Source organism: Ictidomys tridecemlineatus, chromosome 1 (genome assembly GCF_052094955.1).
Source record: "Ictidomys tridecemlineatus isolate mIctTri1 chromosome 1, mIctTri1.hap1, whole genome shotgun sequence".
Taxonomy (NCBI): Eukaryota; Metazoa; Chordata; class Mammalia; order Rodentia; family Sciuridae; genus Ictidomys; species Ictidomys tridecemlineatus.
The window spans coordinates 114,143,588-114,166,227 of NC_135477.1; the positions used below are offsets into that span (position 1 = coordinate 114,143,588).

General features: G+C 32.7%; 1 protein-coding gene across 2 annotated transcripts in view; it reads right to left on the bottom strand.

Annotated features, from left to right (window-relative positions):
* Positions 1-22,640, bottom strand: part of Fbxl17 (F-box and leucine rich repeat protein 17) — a 505,077-nt gene that overhangs the window by 131,685 nt on the left and 350,752 nt on the right. For both annotated transcript variants that reach the window (XM_005327315.5, XM_078045375.1), the window contains one exon: positions 21,549-21,625. In XM_005327315.5, the coding sequence (XP_005327372.4) occupies positions 21,549-21,625 (77 nt within the window). The remainder of the gene's footprint in view (positions 1-21,548; positions 21,626-22,640) is intronic.

Here is a 22,640-nt window from a genome sequence, read left to right on the forward strand (position 1 = left end):
ATAGTATCCAATATAATGTTAAATTACTAACAAACTACTCCATCTCAACTTCCTCTCCATCTCAACTTGTATGTAATATTGAAATGCGGGACTTTTATATTCTAGTCACACCTCATCATTTACAGGGGTTCAGCAAAGACACCACAAATCAGATGTATGTCCTCTACACTGGATCTACTCCACATGCGGGACTGTGACCTCTCTAGGCATTGAAATGAGGAAACAGTGCTCCTGGCTATTCATTACCTACAAGTATTAAGTAAATGACATCTCAAAAACAATTTTGAGAATTCATTATCATATCAAATAATACAGGCTTCCCTACAAGAGGGCAAGGAGTTATGAAGGAGATTATTTCCTTTTTGTTTCTGTCTGATTTGTTCCTGTCTTCTAAGATGTCAGATGAACAGTCTGGTTTATTTACAAATGATAGCACAGCTGAGAACAAAAGGATGAGATTATAAAAAGAAGGAAAAAAGTCTTAGAAGAGTGAGGTAGGAGGTGAACTTGAAATCTCTAATTACACAGATGAGGTAATATTCTGAGTCACCAAGTCAATAAGATAGATAAAACCCATATTCAGTGACTGGGTACATATTTGTCACAAAAAAAGAAAAAAGAAGTTCACACTGACATTCATCTTCTCATTTCACTAAATTTAGAATGAATCCTGAAATGGAGTTTTACATGAAAGATATTTATCTAGAGCTGCTCTGCCCAGTACAGTAGCCTCCAGCCACACAGTCATTGAACACCTGAAACACTGACAGTCCAAATTGAGACATGCTATGAATGTAAAATATCACAGTCCAAAGACTCAGTATAATAAAAATAATGTAAAACATTTATCAGTGCTATTTTAATAGGTTCCATGTTGAAAGGTTAGAATTTTGATTATAGTGAATTAAATATACTTAAAAATTAATCTCACCAGTTTTTTTCACTTTTTTTTACTGTGTCACTACAAGTTTTAAAGTTATATATGAAGTTTTCATTTGTAGGTTGCATTATATTTACTATTAGAGTTGGCCTATAATAAGAATCAGAGATACAAGAAGATCATCACTAAATAGGAAAGAGAGGTGGGAGGGAAAGGGAGAGAGAAGAGGAATTGCACAGAAGATGGAAGGAGACCCTCATAGTTATACAGAATACATGTATGACGATATGAGGAAAAAAAAAGAAGTGTGTCACATTAGATTGGGTAGAGAGAAGTGATGGGAGGGGAGGGGAAGGGAAGTGGGGAAAGGAAGGACAGGAGAGTAAAACAGACATTATTATTGCTGTATGTATATATGTGACTGCGTGACCAATGTGATTCTGCAACCTGTACACTCAGAAAAATGAGAAATTATACCCCATCTGATTCAAATGTATGATATGTCAAGATCATTGTACTGTCATGTGTAACTAATTAAAATAAATTTTAAAAAAAGAATCAGACATATCAGGCAAGCAACAATTATTCTCTTCAACTCAAACAAGAATGGTTGAACTTCATTAAGAATTCCATTTATATCTATATGTGTAATATGAAACATTCTGTTGTCATATATAACAAATTAAAATTAAAAAAATTTTAAAAACTAGAGATATGAAAAATTGTGCTCTATATGTGTAATTTGAATTATAATGCATTCTGTTGTCATATATAACAAATTAAAATTGAAAAAAAATTAAAAAAAACCCAAAGAATTCCATTTACGAATTGTTTATTAAGTCAGATATTCAAGTGACATTAAACTCTTAAGTATTTAGCATACTACAGTGCTATCTGAAATGTTTGCCCTTTGAAATTATGAACTACAGGGAAAAGGTTTAAAGAACTTAATCCTAAATATATCTCTGTGTATAAATGAAACATATTTCATACAAATTCTAATATATCAATATAAATTCTAGTATACATATGACCCTAACAAGGTGTCACGAGAATATCAGAGTGCAATATATAGTTTTTGAGATCAAAAAGTCAAAAGCAAACAGCTGAGTGACCTGAAGTCTGCCACTTCTTTCCTAATCTACTCAAACATTTTCCTTATTATTAGTTTCTTTACTAATCTCTTCTCAGTGAATTCTATCCTGTTAAGAATTTTACCTTTGAAAGGTAAATTGGGATTGACACTTTCCTGTTAAAATGCTTCAATAACCCCTAGTATAAACAGCATAAAATCTCTTTATCATTAAAGCTTGCCAACATCTTACTCCAAATTACCTTTCTACTTTCACCTCTGATAATTCTTTACCATCTACTCCGTATACTGCAGGCAAATAGGGCAAGAAAGCTCTGCTGCCCCTCTCTTTTTCCATGGTGATTTTCCTTGCTTTCAATGACACTCCCAGGTGACTTGGGATGCCCTTTTCTATTCTTTGCAGCTATCTGTTAGATATTATCATATGTTCCACTCATCATATATTGTATAGGTCTACCGCCCACCCAAGATTAGTTTTAGACGCTGTGAGTATAGGATGAAGATAAGAACAGTAATATTTTTTTGAGTCCTTATTATCTAGCACAGGGATAGACATGTACTAGGTCTTCAACAAATATTGGTTGACTGAAAGAATTATGCTTTTAGCCCCTCCATATTGCAGGTAAGACTCATGTCTTCTACTATGAGAAGCAGAATTCTGCTATTTCTCCTTTTCCTTCTACTGTGTCCTGTTATCCCTAGTGTTTCATCATAGCTTGAAATGCCTTTCTCCTTCTTCTTTCCCCTTGTTTTTTTTCTTCTGAAAGTTGTTTACTTTTGTCTTTATCTTTGTCAGAATAATATATGTTTACTATTTTTTTAAAGTCAAATAATGCAACCAACAGTCTCATGCTGTATATATCCTTACTCCCATACCTTACTCCCAAATTAGTACTTGAGTAGGATATATGATAACATCTAAGGCAACCTCTTTTAACTCTTAGATTTTTCTTTAAATTCTTTCTTTCATTCTTATATGTCAAAATAACACACACACACACACACACACACACACACACACACACACACACACCTCAGTAGAAGGACATCAGCAAAAGGAGGCAGATCTACCTCTACTTTCATGATCCTTAAAATATCTTGTAGAGAACATCACAAATAAAAACTACTAAATAAGCACATGTTGGTTGACTGAAGGAATGGATAAGTAGCTATGCATGCTCTCTGAGGCTTGAGCATGGACTGTTAGTCTGAAATGGAGATGCATTCACACACCACAGTCAAGGCAAATAAGCAAGTTGGCATACCAAAAAAACAAGATGACATACTACTTCTGCATGAGCAGAAAGGAGACAATGAAAGGCTGGACAAGATAGGCAGGAACCAGGAAATCTTCACAAACCTAGAAGTCAGGATAGCCTGGGAATAGTGTTATGTGAATGAATTTACATTCTAACTGAACAATCTTGGGAAAGTATTGTTAATTTTCTGTGTCTCTGCTATCTTATCTGTAATATGGAGATAATGTTATTCCCCATCCAGATTTACTGTGTCTGGTATGGCTTATAAATGAAAGATGCTTTATTATTACTATGTAAACATACTCGAATAATAACAATATCACTCTGGGAACCCTAAGGATGGGCTGACTTCTGATCTAACACCTTACACTGAGGTTTCACCAGGTTAGTGGAGAAACTGAAAGAAGTAGTTATATTTGGTAGTGGGAAGTGCTCAGGGAGGAGGTAGGACAGGTTTGTTATAGCAGCACTACTAAAGACAGAATCTCATTTGCATCTATATATTGAGAAACTTTTTGTTTATTTCACAGATTCTACCAAGGAAAATCAAGTCTCTTTAGATGGTTACTCAAAAGCAATAAAAATATTTTAGAAATGACAATGGCTCTGTGATTACTGGTAAAATTTAATACATATAACTTGATTAAAAAATAAATTTAATAACATCGTATACAAATGTAATCCATACACTGAATAAAAACTATCTTCAACTTTCTATTAAGATAGATATACCAGAATCTTAAAGACAATAAAATCTCACTAGAGTATCATTTACCAGAACCTTAAATTTCTTTCAGCATCTCCATGATGATTAAGGGCATTAATGTTAAGTGATTTGTTAAAAGCACTTAATGCTCCCGTTTGAAAATTTTCCATGAATTTTAAAAGATGTTAAACAAAATGGATTTGTTGAAAAAAAAGAAAAAAACAGCACAATAAATTATTCTATAGAATAGGACACAAATCTGTGAACCACAAGTGTTCATAGGGATGAATAATCACTTCAACACATGAGCTCATTTTCACTTACTGTGGACATATGACATTATAACATAGCTGTGTTTATATTCATTAAACTGATTTATTAATATAAAACCTCAAAGCAACTAACATTGCTGATCTTAAATCCCTAAAAATACTTAAGGGTAGAAGGAAGAAAATATCTCTTCACATGTGGTAGAAAAATTTGTTAGTTTAGTAATATTTTTAAATATATAACAACTGTAACAACTGATTAGTTATGATCCAATTTAGGGAAAATAAAACCCCTAATAGAGAAGCAAGGATGGTATGTATGGATGTTTTTAATGAGCATGGCAAGTCAAAGCCAAATCTTCAAGATAGAGCTAATTTCCAATTAGATGACTTCATTATTACAAAATTTGTAAAGTCAATTCTCATTACAATAGCAAAAATAGAGTTTAAGTATTCAGAATTTTAATATTTGAATAAATTAAAAATGTGTTTCTTTTAACCCAATTCCTTGTCTGGAAGTCCAAAAATTAGTTTCTTAAGATTAGTCTTCCTTTGTCCCCAAATTTAAAAAAAAAATGCCTTGGTTAATACTTTAAAGATTATATTTTTTCTTTCCTTCTATGCTATTTATAGCATCTTGGGGGATTCTAATAACTTAAAAGCAGATGCACAAATATGATTACTACCTTACATGTAAATATTTTCAAATGATACAAATCTCAACTTAAAATTTTCTCTTATAAGTAAAAAGCAAAACAACAATCATAAAATTCTTTGAAAAATTGTTATATATACTATACTTATCAAAAATTTCTTCTATAACAGTAAGAAATGGTGGATTAAATATGGTAAGAATTCATTAAAATACATAGCAGAGTTTGTAATAAAGTAAAAACTGAACATACAACCTAGCAATGTTTCTTCCAGATATCTATACCCAATATAAATGAAAACACATGTCCATATACAGACTTTCATAAGAATATTGATAGCAGCATTGTTCATAATAATGAAAAAGTAGAAATAATTCAAATATCCATCAACCAAAGAGTAAGTAAACTAAATATGCTATATCTATAACATTAAACAGTATTTGGCAATGAAAGGCAATGTAATACAGATACATGCCACATATAGATGAATCTCAAAAACACCGGGCTAAGAGAAAGAAGGCAGGTGCAGGAGAACACATATTGATGATTCCATTTATATAAAATTTTCAGGAAATACAAGTATAGATAGATAAAAAATGGATTATTAATTGCCTGGGTTTGGATGTGGGAACAGGGATTAACTGTGAACAGATAAGAAGATCTTATTGGGGTGATAAAAATGTTTTAATATTGGTTAGTGGTAATAATCATAAAACTCTGTAAGTTTACTAAAAAATTATTGAACCATACACTTAAAATGCATAAATTTTATGATATATAAAAAGGCTATTTACAAAAAGAAAGCAAAAAAAAAAATCAAGAACCCCCAAATTAAATATGAATGGCACAGCTACCTTGAGGAAAGTTTCTATCATTGTGGTCTGGGTTTATTGGCCATGTCAGATAAAGGGGAAAGGATTTCTGAGAATTAAAGCCATAGGCCAATCCTCACATCAATTTGGACAAAGAATTATCCTTCTTCTCTGATTGTAGAATTCCCCACCCAAGAAATATAATGAAAGTATGTCTAAATTGATAGTGCTTGATTGTTTCTAGTGAAGCAAACATAGATCTTCAGAGGGATACATCCATTAACTCACATCTAATTGGGTTGCCACAAGAAAAACCCAAATAAAAGCTCACAATTAAAAACAAAACAAAACAAAAAACATGAGCCACTATGAGTGACAGCAAGCAAAAAGTCCCAAAGGACTCTGGATTTTAGATTATCAGATATAATAAAAGTATCTTCAAATGTGAAATAAGAAGGGATTTTAAAATACAAACAAATAACAGCATATTATAAAAAAGTCAAAGCAGATTTATTTAAAAAATAAACAATTTCTAGAAATTACAAGGATGATCACTGAAATTAAAAAAAATGAAAAATGGCTTATAATGCAAACTGGACAAAGCTGGGAAGAAAAAAATTAAGTTAGAAAATAGAGCTGAAGACAGTATCCATTATAGCATATGATGCGTATGTAAAAGAAACTGATAGACAACAAACATAGCATGAGAAGGTCTAATAATGGCAAAATACCCAGAGATGCTAGATAAAAGGCAATGTTTGAGAATATTATGATTGAAACTCTCCCCAAACAAATTAAAGAACTGAGTCCTCAGGTTCAGGAAGCCCTATAAATTCTAAGCATCATAAAAAAGAAATATATAAAAAATCATAAAAATATGATTTTACTAAAAGTAAAATGAAGATTTATTACAGTCAAAGAAAAAAGATCATTACTAGCAGCTTTCAATATACCACAAGTCAGAATAGAGTGAAATAATATCTTCAAAATACTGAAAAATTACTTTTAACTTCTAATATTGTGTACCCTGCAAAATATTATTCAAGAACATGTGTAAACCTGGGTGTGATGGCACATTCCTGTAATCCTAGCACCTCAGGAGGATGAGGCAGGAGGATTGCAAGTTTGAGGCCAAGCTCAGCAACTTAGTGAGACCTGTCTCAAAATAAAAAATAAAAAGGGGTTAGGGAAGTGGTTCAGGAGTTAAATACCCTGGGCTCAATCTCTAGTATTCCCCCAAAAAGAACATAGGTAAGCTAAATCATTATCACATTTTTGGGGGATGCTAGGAATTTAACACAAGGCCCTGTGCTCCTAACCCTTAATCAGATATTTTTTTAAAATCTGTGTATAAAATTCTCACAGTTTTCCCTAATGGACATAATTTTCCTTATTTTATAATAAATTGAAAAATAAATATTATCCTACTTAATCTAACCTAGGATTAATCTAAATATAATTTAGGTAAGAATCTGAATATTATTTCTAAAAAATTATGTAAAAAGTTAAAAATTTTCTAAAATTTTCACAAAGAAACAAAATTATGTTCTATTATGATATAACATGATTTATCAGAACAATAAATGTACTCTTCCCCCTTTGCAATTCTACTGAGTAAAAATGAGTCTGGTTGGTCTCAAAGAAGCCAGGAGCAGGCAAGGGAAGAGAGAGAGAAGACACTAGTTGAACTATGAGAGGAAAAGTTCCCTGGCCTGGAAAAGAGTCTGCACCTCAGTTCCCTCTTGTATAAAGTTGGAGGTTCAGAGGAATCAACATTTTCTAATGGCTTTTATAGTACTAAAGCTGGAAAATCTTTTAGTTTGATCCTATGGGATGGCACCCAAACTTTGAACTCCATAATCATAGAACCAATAACCAACCTAGTAGGAAATACTTCTTGATAGAACTTGTAGCACAATGTGTAAGACATTCTTAGAGTATTTTTCCATTAATATTTGTATTAGTTAGGAAGTTTCCGGTCCTGATTTCTTATCTCCAGTCCTGAAAGATTAGATAATACTTATTTTGAAAAATGTTTGCAAAATTTATAGCCTTTCCCCGCAAGAACTCTATGGTGGTTAGGAGTTACAAGGTGCCAGTCTTTCTAACAGTAGCAAAACCAATTGCTACAGTGGCAAATTTTCAGTGACAACCCCAGTCCCACACACATACCCTTCCTTTTTCTTTTACTTGTGTTATTTGGGAACCAGGCTTATTAATAGGCATAAATAACATCATTAGTGAGTTTGCTCCCGGTATTAAATGAATCTTTTTCCCTCACACAAAAATAAAGTGTCAATCTAAAGATGTCATCTCCTGTAACCATATCTGGACTGTGTGTAAGGTATCAGTCCCTGTGTGTCCAGGATCAGCTGGACCACCTTTGACCAGAGGCTGGAGTGGAGGGTTCAGGGCCAGCAATGCCATCTTATCACATGGATGATATAATATCTCCTTTGCCTCAATTTTAGAAGTACAATATCTATTTCTTTAAAACAAAAAGAGGAAGAAAGGAAGGAAAGAAGGAAGGTACAAATAAAAAAACTGGGTAAAAGAGACGAGGTATGGTATGGATGGTCATTAAATATATGCATTTAAATAAATATAGACTCATTTTAACATTTAAAATCAAATCTGAAGCTGACTTAAAAATTCCTAGAGTGGGTAGAGAGTTAACAAAACCTTTTCCTTTTCTGAATTAGAATGTTGTTGACCATGCTATTAGGCAGTGTTTGCAAAATTGACAGCTTCTTTTCCAAGAACACTCTGTGCTGGGATGGTTAGGGGATACTAGGTATCAGCCTGCCATTCTAAGGTAGGAAGAAGACAAATAGGGAATACAGTTTAATGGCTGCATGGTTACCAATGGATCTGGCTATATTCAAAATATATTTTAAGGTAAGAGTCAACATGACTTGTTAATGTATGTGATGAAAGGTATGAGGGAAAGTGAGGCACCATGGATACCCAAGTTTTGGCCAAATAACAAAATGAACAGTAATGGTCCTTACTGAATCAGTGAATACCAGTAATGGTTGTAAAGAAGTGAAATAAAAAATGGTGGTGAGAATAAACAGTTTTCTACTCTGCATTTAAGTTAATCCACTGAAAGGGAAGTGCTCTATAATTCAGTGCAGGGAAATGATGCTTTGAAAATAGTGGTAATATGGATATAGTTTTATAATCAGTATTACATACTTAATTCCTTTTACGGGAAGCAAGAATGAATAAAGAAGAAAAAGTAGAAAAGGCAAACCACAGATTTAAGTGTGCAGCACATCATGTGTTAAATTGAAACAACCCCAAAGTTCAACTTTCCTCACTGTTCAAGGAGAAAATCCTTTACAATGTACTTCAGGATAAAGGATTTGCAACTATATGGTGCTTGAGAAATATGCTATTGCTGTAATTTAACTCACTGTATGTGGGCTTCAAGATGCACAGTGGCATTCCAAACCAACTTTTAAAGAAAATTGCATGGAATTTTCAAGACATCAGGAGCATTCTTAAAAGTTATGCAGAGAAAACGGATTTTTGATAGTTATGAATTACATTTAGTGCTGCCAGATTGCAGGGAACGCTCTTTTTGCCTCAGTATGGTTAGAATTACTGTTGACAAAGTTTTAATTTAAATTTTCAAGGATTTAAATGGAAGAATATAGGTCACTGAATTTTCATTCACTGTGTAAGCCTTTCTATGGGCAGAAAGCAAGCTTTGTTAGTGAGGGTCCAATTTGGGCCCCAGAGTTCATCTTTTCTGTAGTAGTTGGGAATTGAGTATGTGTTAGTAAGAATAATTTGGCTCTCAGTCAGTCAATCAGTGGACAGAACACACACAGTTAGAAACCTGACTGGCACAGAAGAGAAGCTCGGTTAAAAAAATACTACATGCACTTGTAAGATATACCTGAGTCCACACAAATCATATGTTACAATCACAAGTTAGAAGAGAGTATATCTTTCCTAGCAGGTTGTAGATTTAGATAGATTTGTAATAGTCTAAAAATATATTATATAGCAACAAAGTTTAATTCTACAATTTTTGGCTGGTTTCCTGAAGTTGAAAAAAAATACCAGTTAATATTTGTAGAGCCCACTGCATGTTAAACATGTTTTAAAGAGCCTTGCAAAATTTACCAGTAAATCTGAAGAAATTATAGTGGTTTCTAATTTAAATGCTGTCTCATAAAACAAATAATTTAAAAATATATGGTATTCATGCTAGTAAGAATAAAGCTCAATTTATTGAATAAAATTTTTAAATTATATTTTCCACAAATCGAGACTGTTGAATAGATTTCAAATCAATGGTCTATTTAGCTAAAAAGATGAAGCAGACGCTTCTTGAGAAAACCAGCATAATTGTGGAAAGGCTATACCTTTCCATATAATTTATGTGTGAAGAGAATCTTATTTGTGTACCATTTGGTGCCCTGTTCGTCCTAAAGGGCCCCTAGCTCTAGAATCTGCATGCTACTTCTCAGAATGATGAATGTAATGGGTAATATTAATGTACAGTACATATTTGTGGTATATTCCCTGAATCTGCTTGAGTCTCCAAATATTGTGAAAGTAGAAGAATGTGACAGAAGTTTGGGGAAAATATGCATATGGGAAATAGGAGGCTAGCTTTATAATAATAGATTTCACGAGTAAGTAAAAAACTAATATTATTCGTACTGGGAAGTAGCATGCACTAAAACCTGGGGCAACAAAGAAGCCACAAACTCTGTGCTAATTTCAGCATGCTTTATAGACTGACTTCTCTTCCTGCCACTTAGGAAAATTTATCAGAATCCAAGAGAGTAAAAAAGAGATACCACTCAATCTGTTCTAGATTATAATTTTTTAGAAAGTAAATTACTTGCAAACCTCGATTGCAAGGTGTGCTGTAAAGGAAAAGTTGAAAACGTATGCTTTAGTGGACTTCATCCAATTTCTTATGTAAACCACAAGAGACAATATGATTCTCAAAAAAAGCCAAGTACATTTGCCTCAACATGAAATAGGACTGATTGAATTTGAAATTCTTCATCTATTTTATAGAGCTGAAATTTTAAGTTCCTAATTGCTGCTCAAGTCTAGCAGATTAAATTGTATTTATTATTGATATACCTATGTATACTTATCATATACGTATGCTATTATACATGAGTTAGTATAATATATGCATATACATATATTATATGACTTACTATGGCATATATATGTATATAGTAACCCATATATAACATATCTATGTATATAGTATATGTACACATACATATATATGATATATGTTACTATATAGTCTTATAGACATTCATTCAGAGCCTTTCAAACTAATATCTATATATACATATATTATAATATGTGCTGCACATTAATATTACCCATCACATTCATCATTCTGTGGAGTAGCACACTGATTCTAGAGCTAGGGGCCCTTCAGGATAAATAGGGCACCAAATGGCACTATACTATATGTATATATAGATATTAGTTTGAAAGCCCCTGAATGAGTGTCTATAAGACTATATAGTAACATATACCACATATATGTATGTGTACATATACATACTAATATCTCTCTCTATATATATTTAGTAACATATATTCTAATAACATGCATATGTTAAATATATATATATATATATGTTTGTGTGTATCTCTCTGTCTCACTCACACACACACACACACACACACACACACACACTTTTCTTTGTGGTATTGGGTATCAAATCCATGGCCTTGCACATAGTAGGCAAGTGCTCTATCACACACCCAGCCCTAATTATTCTTATTCACTTTAAAGGTAACTGATTATTACAGAATAGAAATAAGATTTCAAATAGAACCTTCAAGTATGTTCAAAGAGTATCATTGGAGCTGAGGATGGCTTGGCTATATATAACCTGTTCCCTTCATGAGTTTGGGTCCTCAGAAAACAAGAGCAGCATCTATGGGCTTTAAAATTCCAAATCCAACTTTCCAAGGCTGCCAGAGAAATCTCCTACTACAATATTATTGTGGTCTTAAATCAAATAGGAGAACAAAAGAATCCTTGAGAAGGAGAAATAAACTCTTTGCAAAGCAAAAGTGCTTTCTTGGAGAAGGTCCTGGAGCCATATATGAGCAAGCAGTAAAAAGAAAGGCAGGTAGGGAGAAGGGTGGGATTTAACCTAAGAAAGAAATAGGGACAATTAAAAATATATAAGAATCAATCACCAAACGATACTTAGCTAATTTTCTACACATTTTTTCTTATGCTTCTAAGAATTATTTGTAATATGAAACTATGTTGACTAGCAACTCTTACATCAGTATGAATGTAGATTGTTTTTAAAAAAGGACACATAAATGTTAGAAGAGTACCATAACTTTCTAAAGACAGAATGAATTTTGTTTATTCTTTCTTTTTACTGTTTTTTTTCTCTACTCACACTCAGTCATATCTATTGACAGCAAAGTTACTTCAGGCATCTGACATAGACAGCACAGAGAGGCAAAGACATCATGCGACACAATTGTTTGACAAGTTGAAAAGTTCAAACTATTTATTTAATTTTATGCAGATAGACCCAAGGGGGAAAAACACATTTGACAGATAAGTTCTAGGTGATTCAGCCCAAACCCCAAGGGAATGTTTTAGTGATAAGGGTTAAAATTTACAGTTTAATATTTAAGTTAAAAGTAAGTTTGATTTACTTAGTTCAGAAATTATATCAGCAAAACCAATTTTTGTCTCAAGAGAAAGTTCCATTTAATATCTATCCTATTCTGAAATTATCAAGGGAAACTGTTTGGTTTTCTTACTCCCCAAAATGTGAGATAGAAGGAATATTAACTCCTGATTTTAAAGATAAACATATTTGTCAAGCTTGAGAAGGTTGTTACCTCTACCTCAAGAATAGTATCTATTCTGTACCAAGGAAATCCATCAGTTTTCTACTCAGGCAAGTCATTCAGTGATAGATCTAGTACTTATCTATCCATTGAGGGAAAGTAGAACTACAACAGTGTTTACAAATTGCTGGTTATCTTAGTAAGTGATGTATAAATTAGAGATAGTCTAATAAGCACCTTAAGAGCAAAATGTATTTTTCACTACAGAACAAAGAAGTTTGAAAGCTCCTGAATGAGTGCTTATAAGACCATATAGTTTGAATGCTACCTTATTTCCAAATGGCCACATCTTAGAGGTCTAATTTCAATACTTAATTAAATGCAGAAACTGTGAGACAAGCAAAATCAGAAGGTAATATCCCCCTACAAGTAGATGAAGTAACTAAGATATGAAACTACTAGGTTTCCAACATCACCCTTAGCTTCTCCAAAAGCAGAAAATGTGGCTGTGAATTAAGAGTACTGGACATAAGATACTACATATTTTAGTATACTGGGAATTATTGAATGAAGATGCTTTAAGACTCTTGGGGGTGTGACTTTGCTGAGTTACAATGGGAAGGATAGACCTGTGATTAGGAATATAATAGATTTTAAGCTGGAGTTTTCAGGAGAAAATACAATGACATAAGATTCAGAGTGCAGCGTAACTTAGAAAAATTCATTCAAAGTAACCAGCGTTTTTGGAAAAATGGATGTTCCCATGATTCAATCATTAAGTTTAAAATAGCTGGGTATTTATCTTGACATACTGGATCCATGTCTAAAGGACACAGAAACCAACACAAAGCTTGTACTATCAAAGACAGGACAATTTGAGTATCAGGAAGAACAAATAATTGCTATGTTTAAAATAATAGTTAAGTAACAACATCAATTTATCATCAGTCATCTGTGGAAGAAAATATGAATCAAATGAATATTTTGAAAACTTTTTTAAAAAAGGGGAAACAAATTATTCTTGCCTTTCCTACATATGTTAAACTGAAGTAAACCAAAAACTTGTCAAAGGAAAGTTGTTCTTTATATATGGAAATTCAGCTAACAGATGAAAAGAGCAAGATCTTCTGGAGAGGCTTACCCTATTTTATATTAGCAGATATAAGGACATAAGTCTAATCAGTGATGAGCATAAGAGTAAAATAAATTATTTTAATATTTAATTTATATTATGTAGTGTTACTTTCCATATGATAATGTAATTCATAAGCTATGTGAAGTTGAGCTTTTCAAGGCCTCAATTTCCATATCTGTAAGCCTATCAATAGTACCTATTAAAGTGGAATTAGATAAATAACACCCACAGAAAATATTCAATAAATTTTAGTTATTCTATCATTTCTAATATTGTGAAAGTTTACATTTGACTTGTTTCCAACTGAACTGGATATTTGATTAATAGTTATAACCTAAAGTAACTGTTTCTTTTTATACTTGTTAAGTGAAGTTGTTGCTATGGGAATGGTGAATAAGACAGAAAAAAATTGCAACAAAAATTGGAACTTGCCCTGAATTTTGAACTAGAATATTTTCATAAGGTTTCTTCAAAATTTGCCCGTGTGTGCACGTAATCACTTTGGATGATTTCTGTTCCTTCTTTAGATTAAGCAGCGCATACAAACTCATCCATTCAGACACCTGTTCTTGCTTTGAGCCTTTCCTCAGACTGTACTACCTCAAATGCCCTTCCTTTTCATGTCTGTCTTCCACAAATGCTTCCCCACTTATTGCAGTTGATGATGATTCTGTATTCTCCTGAGCCCCTACATCTTAAGGGGCTTCTTTTTCTTAACTGACACTATCACATTGCTTAAAATGTTAGATTTTCACTGGTATGACTTATTTCTCAGTGCACGAGTATGTACTTCTCATCCATCTCCCCCCTCTGTATTTTCCACAGTGCCTGGTCATCAATGTTCACACACAGAATAAACATTTGCCAAATGAAACAAAATATTAAAGTCAGACCAGTATAAACCCCAGATTTAAAGACCATATAGGTCAATTCCCTACCACAATGCCTCTATGCTTCTACATCGTCCCACAGAGTATCTCTGCTTGAATAGTTTTTCTAATGAAGAACTCACTACCATACAAGACATCAATTTTCAAGAACTTCTTAATATTAGGAAGTCATTTCTTCTGCAGGGTACTGGAAATCTAGCATTTTTACAATTATCTACTCAACACTGATAATGATCAATCATGATTCTATTCGTACCATTGCTTGGTACAAGGAATAAAATGCTTTGTCTGCATACCTCAGGTACTAAGCAATGAAAATAAAATATGGGAATTGTGAAAAATGATTGTTCATGTGATTTCGAATAAATTTTCTGTATCTATAAAAGGAGACCTCTTAACAAGACCAATATTAAAAACAGCTAATTAAAATTAAACACTATTCTTCAGAAATGCTAAGAAATCAACCAGGAAAGGAAAGTTGGAAAGTTAATATTTCAGTTAGTGGCTAAGTTAAATATGGAAATTTAGTATTCAGTTATAAAAAGTTAATTTGGAACACAAGCATATATGCACCGGGGTATAAGAAAATTAAGAGGTTGTAAGCACAAACAGGACAATTTAAAAAAATATTTTTACTTTCAGATGGACACAATATCTTGAGATATCTGACAAGTGAACCCAGTGTGCTAGCCAAGCACTCTACCACTGAATTACAACCCCAGCCCCACAATTAGTTTTGTAAATATAGGTTAGAATGTTTCTTAATTAAATCCTACACATAGAATTAATCTTTGAGTTGGTTGTGGTAATATTTTTTAAGGAATATTTTGGGAAGTCATTCTTAATAGATGAGAGATATGCAGTCTATTATGGCAAGACACAATGGTAATCACTATCATTGTTCAGTCTTTCAGTCTTTTGTTTCAATATTTCATAGCTGTAATATTGGATGTTATAGGAAACAGGGAATAAACTCAACAATTTCTTTGCTGTGGGGCAAAAGTATTTAGAAAAGTTTATGTTTCAATTTTTTTGGTGAAAAATTGTATCCATTACAGAGAAGAAAAAAAGATCATAACACTTTCTAAATATGACAGTAGGAATATAAATCCAGCAGTGAGGAACTCCAAGAATAAAATAGTTAGAAGTCCAGAGAAATAACTTGCAAGATGGACATAAAAATGGGAAATTTGCAACAACAGAAGATTTAGCAATTTAGTATTATTTTGTAAGCAATAATAAAAGCTATCTATATTTAAATAATAGAATGAAGAGAAAGGGTGAATAATCAACAGTAAACAGTAAGACATTCTTTTTGACTTGCAAATGTATGTTCTAAAGTTCTTCTCTATCACTTTACAACTGTTAGAGCTATTCTTACTGAAAGAAAGAGTCGAATATTACCCAGCAATCTTGGAGCAGTTTGAAATATAATTGAAAGTGAAACAAAACATAGAAGGGAAAAACTAGACATTTTATTTTAAATGGAAAATCAACCGATGAAATACACATTTAATAATATGAAAAATAAGATGATGCAATGAAAAGCAAAATTATTTTTGTTATAAGATTTTTTTTCTTGAATAACTTATCAGTATTGGTTTGGCAAGAAAAAAGAAGCAACCTTGATAATGGTCTAACCTGAAATGCTTGTTTGGAATTCTTTTGTTTCTTAAGTGTGCTTACTTGGATAATATATTCTAGCTCCTAATTTGGGTTAACTAACAATTAAAGAGGTCTGGTATCCCAAGAAGGGGTAGGAAAGGTACAACCTATTAATCTTTCAATAGTGTTAGAAGGTCAACAAGGCTAGGGAACAAGGCTGGGATGAGGCATGGGTTATACCAAAGCAAAGATTAATCTCACCCAGCCACTCCTTGCCATTCTTCTTTGTCTAAAAGGATATTGATTACTTTTTTTTTTTAATAAGCGTACTAGCTAGGCTTGTGTCTGATCCCTCCCACCAGAATGACAGCACCAGGAACACAGAAACCACACATCTCCTTTATCTAACACAGGTCCTCACACACCACACAGCAGGTACTGAATCAGTATTTTTTTTTTTTTTGGACAGAATGAATATATATATCATGTCTGTGATTAGTAGATCAACTTAAATGACATCTTCAATGATAACCAAGGACATAATGACCTCCTTGACTTGGGAGATCTTTTGTCCAGAGTGATCCAAAAATCTTGTGGCAAGTCTTGCTGTTATGTTAAAAATCCCAGATTGGACAGACACACACTGTGGCCAAGAACAATACTGGGAAGCTAAAACAGGACTAGAAAGAGCACTCCAAGGCCCCCTGGAGGTAAAAGGAGTACATGGAGTGAGGTAGAGTAAGCCTCTGGGTTGTCAGTAATCCTGTAGGCCTCCAAACAACATTAATAGTTCACTGTTTATAATCTTTTTAAATTAAAAGTTAACCATTTGAGAAACAAACAAAACAAAAAATCTCTAGAGTGTATTTCTAAGGGCCCTCAGGAGTGCTAAAATCAAAAGAAATGTGCTAACAACTCAGAAGTAACCTGGGTTCTTTTTACAACTGCCCTCTGACACCAGGGTCACAGTGGTAAAATTTACTATGGAGACACTATTAGAAGTAAGTGCTTTATACATCCATTCCATTATTACACCATATGAGGTGGCATATGGTGTAATAAATGGAGAAAAAGAGAAAGACCAATTCTGACCTCCATAAACTTGAGTAATACAGGTTGATTTCTATTCCTGTTTCCTTCTTAAAAGCAAAGATACATTTTTCAAAGGGAAGAGGAGTGCCAAAAGGTAGACTGGAAATTATTAGCTGGCAATTTATTCTAGGAATATAGAAAAGCATTAGAGGAACCAAGATAAAATTGTCTAAAAGTATTACAAAGAAGAGATAGAAAATTAAAAATAAAACATGATGAGGAGATAATTAATTTTTGTTGCAACTTTCTTCCCCGTACTGATAGCTTAGGTCTGGAAGTCCATTAGGCAGCTATAGACTAAATAGGTCAGACTTCTAAAATATAATTTCCACAAACAGAAAAGCAGCATCTGAGGAGGTGAAAGGCTGATCCTGAGTGGGGAGGGGAATATTTTACTATTATAAGAACTGCCAATTAGTAAGTGGCCACTCTGCCCCCAGGCACTAGAGGAGTGTTTCATATTCCTTTCTACCTTATATGTTACATATCATGTGGCTAAATAGATGACAAAATTAGGAGTTTAGTAACTTTTTATAGGGTACAAAATAAAGAAGAGGTAAAACTACAATTGTAAGCTAGTCTCTGACTCCTATTTTTTAGTTCCTTTCCATAATTATGCCTATGATATACATTTGCTCAGTGATAGAAGAGTGACAATATTAGATTTCTCTTCAGGAGGCAATTTTCCAAGACTGTATTTTCCATTTAGCTATGCCTAAATTATTTATTTGTTTATAATTGCTATCCTTTACCATAAAGATCTATGTTCAATTTGGGAAGTTAGAAACCTATTAGTCTGATAGCTTTCTTCATGACAACTGTATCATATATCAATTAAAATGAACATAACTTCCTAACAACCTGGCCAGGTGCTGCTAAGTACTATAATACTACAGTCAACACCTGTGATAATCTTGACAAAAATTACAAATGATATGCCAGGTGAGCTGCTGTCTCTGAATCAATGCATCCTGCACAACATCCTCAAAATTGTCAATATATGATAATGAAAACATAAACCAACCTGTTCCCACAAGAAGAGGAGGAAAGGAGACATGAAAATGACCAACATGAATATGAGTACAGCAATAGGAAGCAGAAAAAGAGCAGTTTCTTGAAAGATGAAATTCTCTCAGGTATATGTCAAATTTGAAAATTTCAAAGTAGCTTCAATCATCAAGAAGTTCTAGAGACTATGTTTCTACTGTTTCTGCTTGCCCAGTTAAGAAGGCAAAGATATCCTTTTTTTTTCCTGTCTTAGAATTTATAATTAAAATAAGGCAAGGGAGCATAGAAAGCCTCCTTAACAGAGCAGTTACCTCCAAAAACATGCTGTTTCTCTGGTTATAAAGAAGAATCTTTTTGACAAAAATACTCATAAGTTATAGGCATTGTACTAGGGGAAAAGATTAGCTGAGGTTCCAGTAATCTGTCTGTATTTTATAACCAAATAGTAATTATAGTAAATCTTATAAACTATTAACCTTTCTTTCTCCTCTTCCTCAATTTTGCCCTGACATTTTTGAGAATAGAATCAACACAGACAAAGACTTTCATCATAAATGCTTTAAATACGTCAAACTCATGGAAAGAAGGAAAGGAGAGGAGGTGGGGCAGAAAACTTGAAGCTGGAAGGATTGAGATTCAAGCAAAATCATTATTGATTTCTTATCACAATGGGAAGGGTTCTTCAAAATGTTCTCTTATGATTCCTTCCCAATATACTCAGTCAGTTGCTCTCAATTTTGACATTGTCATCACAAACAAAATCACTTCCTGAGCCCCATCACATAGAAATTCTGCTTAAATTAGTCTTAGGTAAGGTTTGCATGCTCATATGCTTTAGAAACTCCCCAGGTGTTCTAATGTTCAGATAAGACTGAGAACCACTGACCTAAATAATTCAGAGATACAAATAAGGGTTAACCATATTAGCAAGTTTTTAACATTTTATTTTATATACATATTATTTTTAGTTGTAGATGGATACAATTCCTTTATTTATCTTACGTGGTGCTGAGGATCGAATCCAGGTCTTTATGTGTGCTAGACAAGCACTCTAACCACTGAGCTACAATCCCAGCCCCTAAGGTTTTAACATATTTTAAACACACCAAAAAAAAAAAATCTTAACTATCTCAAAAACCAGAACATGAGAATATCACAAAACAGTAGCAACAGTAATAACAACTAAAACAAAAATTTCTTCCAGGACCTAGAAAAGGAAAGGGGTAGAAATATACTGAGTAAATCTTGCCTCTATCTTTCTTCCTGTAGGAAGGCAACATTTACTAGCAGTATTCTGTATGTTGCTCACTGGAATAGGCTGGGTACACATGGAAGCATTAATTCTCTCTTTTAAAGTGAAGAAACTAAACCTCAGATATGTGAGGAACTTCCCTAAGGCCAAAGATTAGATAAAGAACAAACACAAAACTTAATCCTAGATCTGCCTTAAGTCCAAAACTCTGGAACTTTCTTCATTTTTTTTTTTTTTTTTTTTTTGGAACTTGCCAATTAACATGTAAGTCCTGGGCACTAGCTTTGTTAGGAGACAAAATATTTCTATGCCTCCAAAACAAAGTGTAATTTTAGTGACATTTCCACTGCAGAAATTCAGGAGTTCATTTTAAGGGATAGCTTAAATCCTACCTTTCAGCAATTAGTAATCTGACAACTGACAACAGTGAACAAGTAAGAACAAGTAAAGGGAAGAAATACACAGTAGGACTGAAGAAACAGTTAGGAGACTGATGAGACTGGTCATAAAGGTCCTTGAATGCCAAGAGTTTGGAATGAATCAATGTACAGTCATCAACAAATCTACATGTGCATAATTATTTTCAATATGCTCCATATTACACAAGGAGTACGATCCAGGAACTAGACAATAAGAGATATAGGAGGTTTTATAGAGTTACTATATCTAAAAGGCAATTTAAATATGTCAAACCAGTAAACTATGAGGAAAAAGAACATGTCAAAACATCTTTGCATCAGGGCTGGGGTTGTGACTCAGTGGTACAGTGCTTGCCTAGAACATGTGAGGCCCTGGGTTTGATCCTCAGCACCATATAAAAATAAATAAAGTAAAGGAATTGTGACCTACTATAACTAAAAATTAAAGAAAAAAAGACCCCCCCCCACATCTTTGCAAAGTATAATTAGGGAAAACTCAACAACACAGAAACATTATAGATAAATCCACAAAAGACACATTTATAATTCTCAAAGATTAAACTCTGAACATAAATTAGAGATATTTTCAATTTGAATCTGTGTGTGTGTGTGAGCAAGTGTGTGTGTGTATGTAGCTGGAGATCCAATCCAGGGCCTCACACATTCTAGACAAATATCCTACCACTGAGCTATATTTCCATGCCCTGAAATATTCTAGACAAGTACTCTACAACTTTATTGTAACTTTATAATAACTTTAGTAGTTTTTCTAAATGATGAATTTGGTAGCTGGTGAAATACAAATCTCCTGTGATTAAAGTCATCAGCATATGCCAAAGTTAAGAATAAAAAAGTAATGGATTGTTAATTTCCCTCAAGGTAGAAACCATTTTCACCATATTATCAAATTTAAATGAACAAATAAAAAAATAAAAACCTAAAAGGAAACCATTTCTGTCTGCCAACTATCCAGTTAGAACTCCATATTCAGGTCAAATACACAAATTGCATAACAAAATGTACATAAAAAATAAAAAAGGAAGGTATGTTATTTTTCTTTATTACTATGACAATGTGACAATATTTTTCATATTTTATAGCTTGCTTTTCTCCACTTTAAAAGGATATTGAAAAGTAAGACAATTCAAAATGTTGCATACAAATGTATACCTTTTACTTCCAATATATCTAAACACAGACGTTTCTAATGCTTTGAAGAATTTAAAGCATTAAGAACATTGGCATTCAGAATGTCAGTAGCAGTGCATTTGACATGATATTAAAGAAAACCATAAAAACTCAATATAATAATTTCCTCTCTTAAATTCATAATATTAAACATTTAATTTTCCTAAAATTTATTTTTATACTTCCTAGTTCTTTCAGACATACTTTTTAATCCCATGTGTATATGTATAGTGTGTTTATGTGGGAGGGTGTGTATTATTGCATTTGACAATGAACTGATATGTGCATTCATTTACCTGGCTATAAGCTCATGATTTTTGGATGTTTTATTTTGTTTTGGGTCTCATTAGCATAAGCAAACAAGTAGTTTCTACAAGGTAATTCTTGATTTCTTTAAAAAAATTTCAACAGTTTTGTTACTTTTTATTCGTGAAAAGAATTAGGCAGTGGCTCATTACATACCATAATCTGTGATTTTACAGGACACCAAATACAGCTCTTTCAGGTTTTGTCCTTCCTTTGCAATGACCTCCACACACCTGAAACATAAAAAAGTGGTGAGTTATATCAATGCTTTTCAAGTTAAATTAGCAGGAGTTTGACACAAATATAAGAGAAAGAGGTCAGCATTTGATGAATACCACATCTCTGTTCTTCAACAAACCTCTTTCAAGGTGTTTCAGGAAAGGTATTACATTCTCTGCTTTAAACTTAAATGCTCTAATTCCTAAATGACTTTAATTAAATATATTTATGACCAGTGCATTTTGTAAAGACAAAGAGATGAAAAAGAGATATTTCTATAAGGTTATATTTGGTTTAAAAGACTAGAAAGCATATGCTATGTAATTAAGATACACCATTTATATAATAAAATAATTACAATGAAACTGCAGAATATAAGTGGATGGTCATTACAGATGGACAGCAATATTATTCATTGTTCAATTATTAATATTGAAGTTTGATAACATTAAAAATATACACTTTTGTAAAATTTTATTCAATACAGGCAAACGTATTAAAAATCCGAAACTTTTAAAAATTAAATATAGGGCTGGGTATGCATAGCAAATAGCCCTAGGTTTGATCTCCAGCACCACCACCCCCACACACATATGGTAGATTAAAGATGAAATATCTTTGCACATAAGAACTTTAAACTTTTACCTTAAAATCTTTTATTTTCACAATTTTAAATAAACCAGTATATAGTTTTAGGGCATTTTAATAATAAATAAACATGTAAGATTTAAAATCTTTTCTGGTTTTCATTAAAAGGTTTTTGAATGGTGCATTTTGCTCTAATAGCCCTAGCAGATAATAAGATAATCAGAACTGAATGATTGAAAAAGTGATTAATACTATCTATTTTGAGGTTCAGTTCTTCATAATATTAGAAAAACCTGTACAGTCATACTGATACACAGATATATGCACTCTCCAATGCAGTTCCTGTTTTAATCTTTATAAATAACTGTTAAGTAAAAGGGTAAAAGCAAAAAGAGTCATTAACCTTTTCTAGGAAGCAAGGATCAAGTGATTTGATACCTC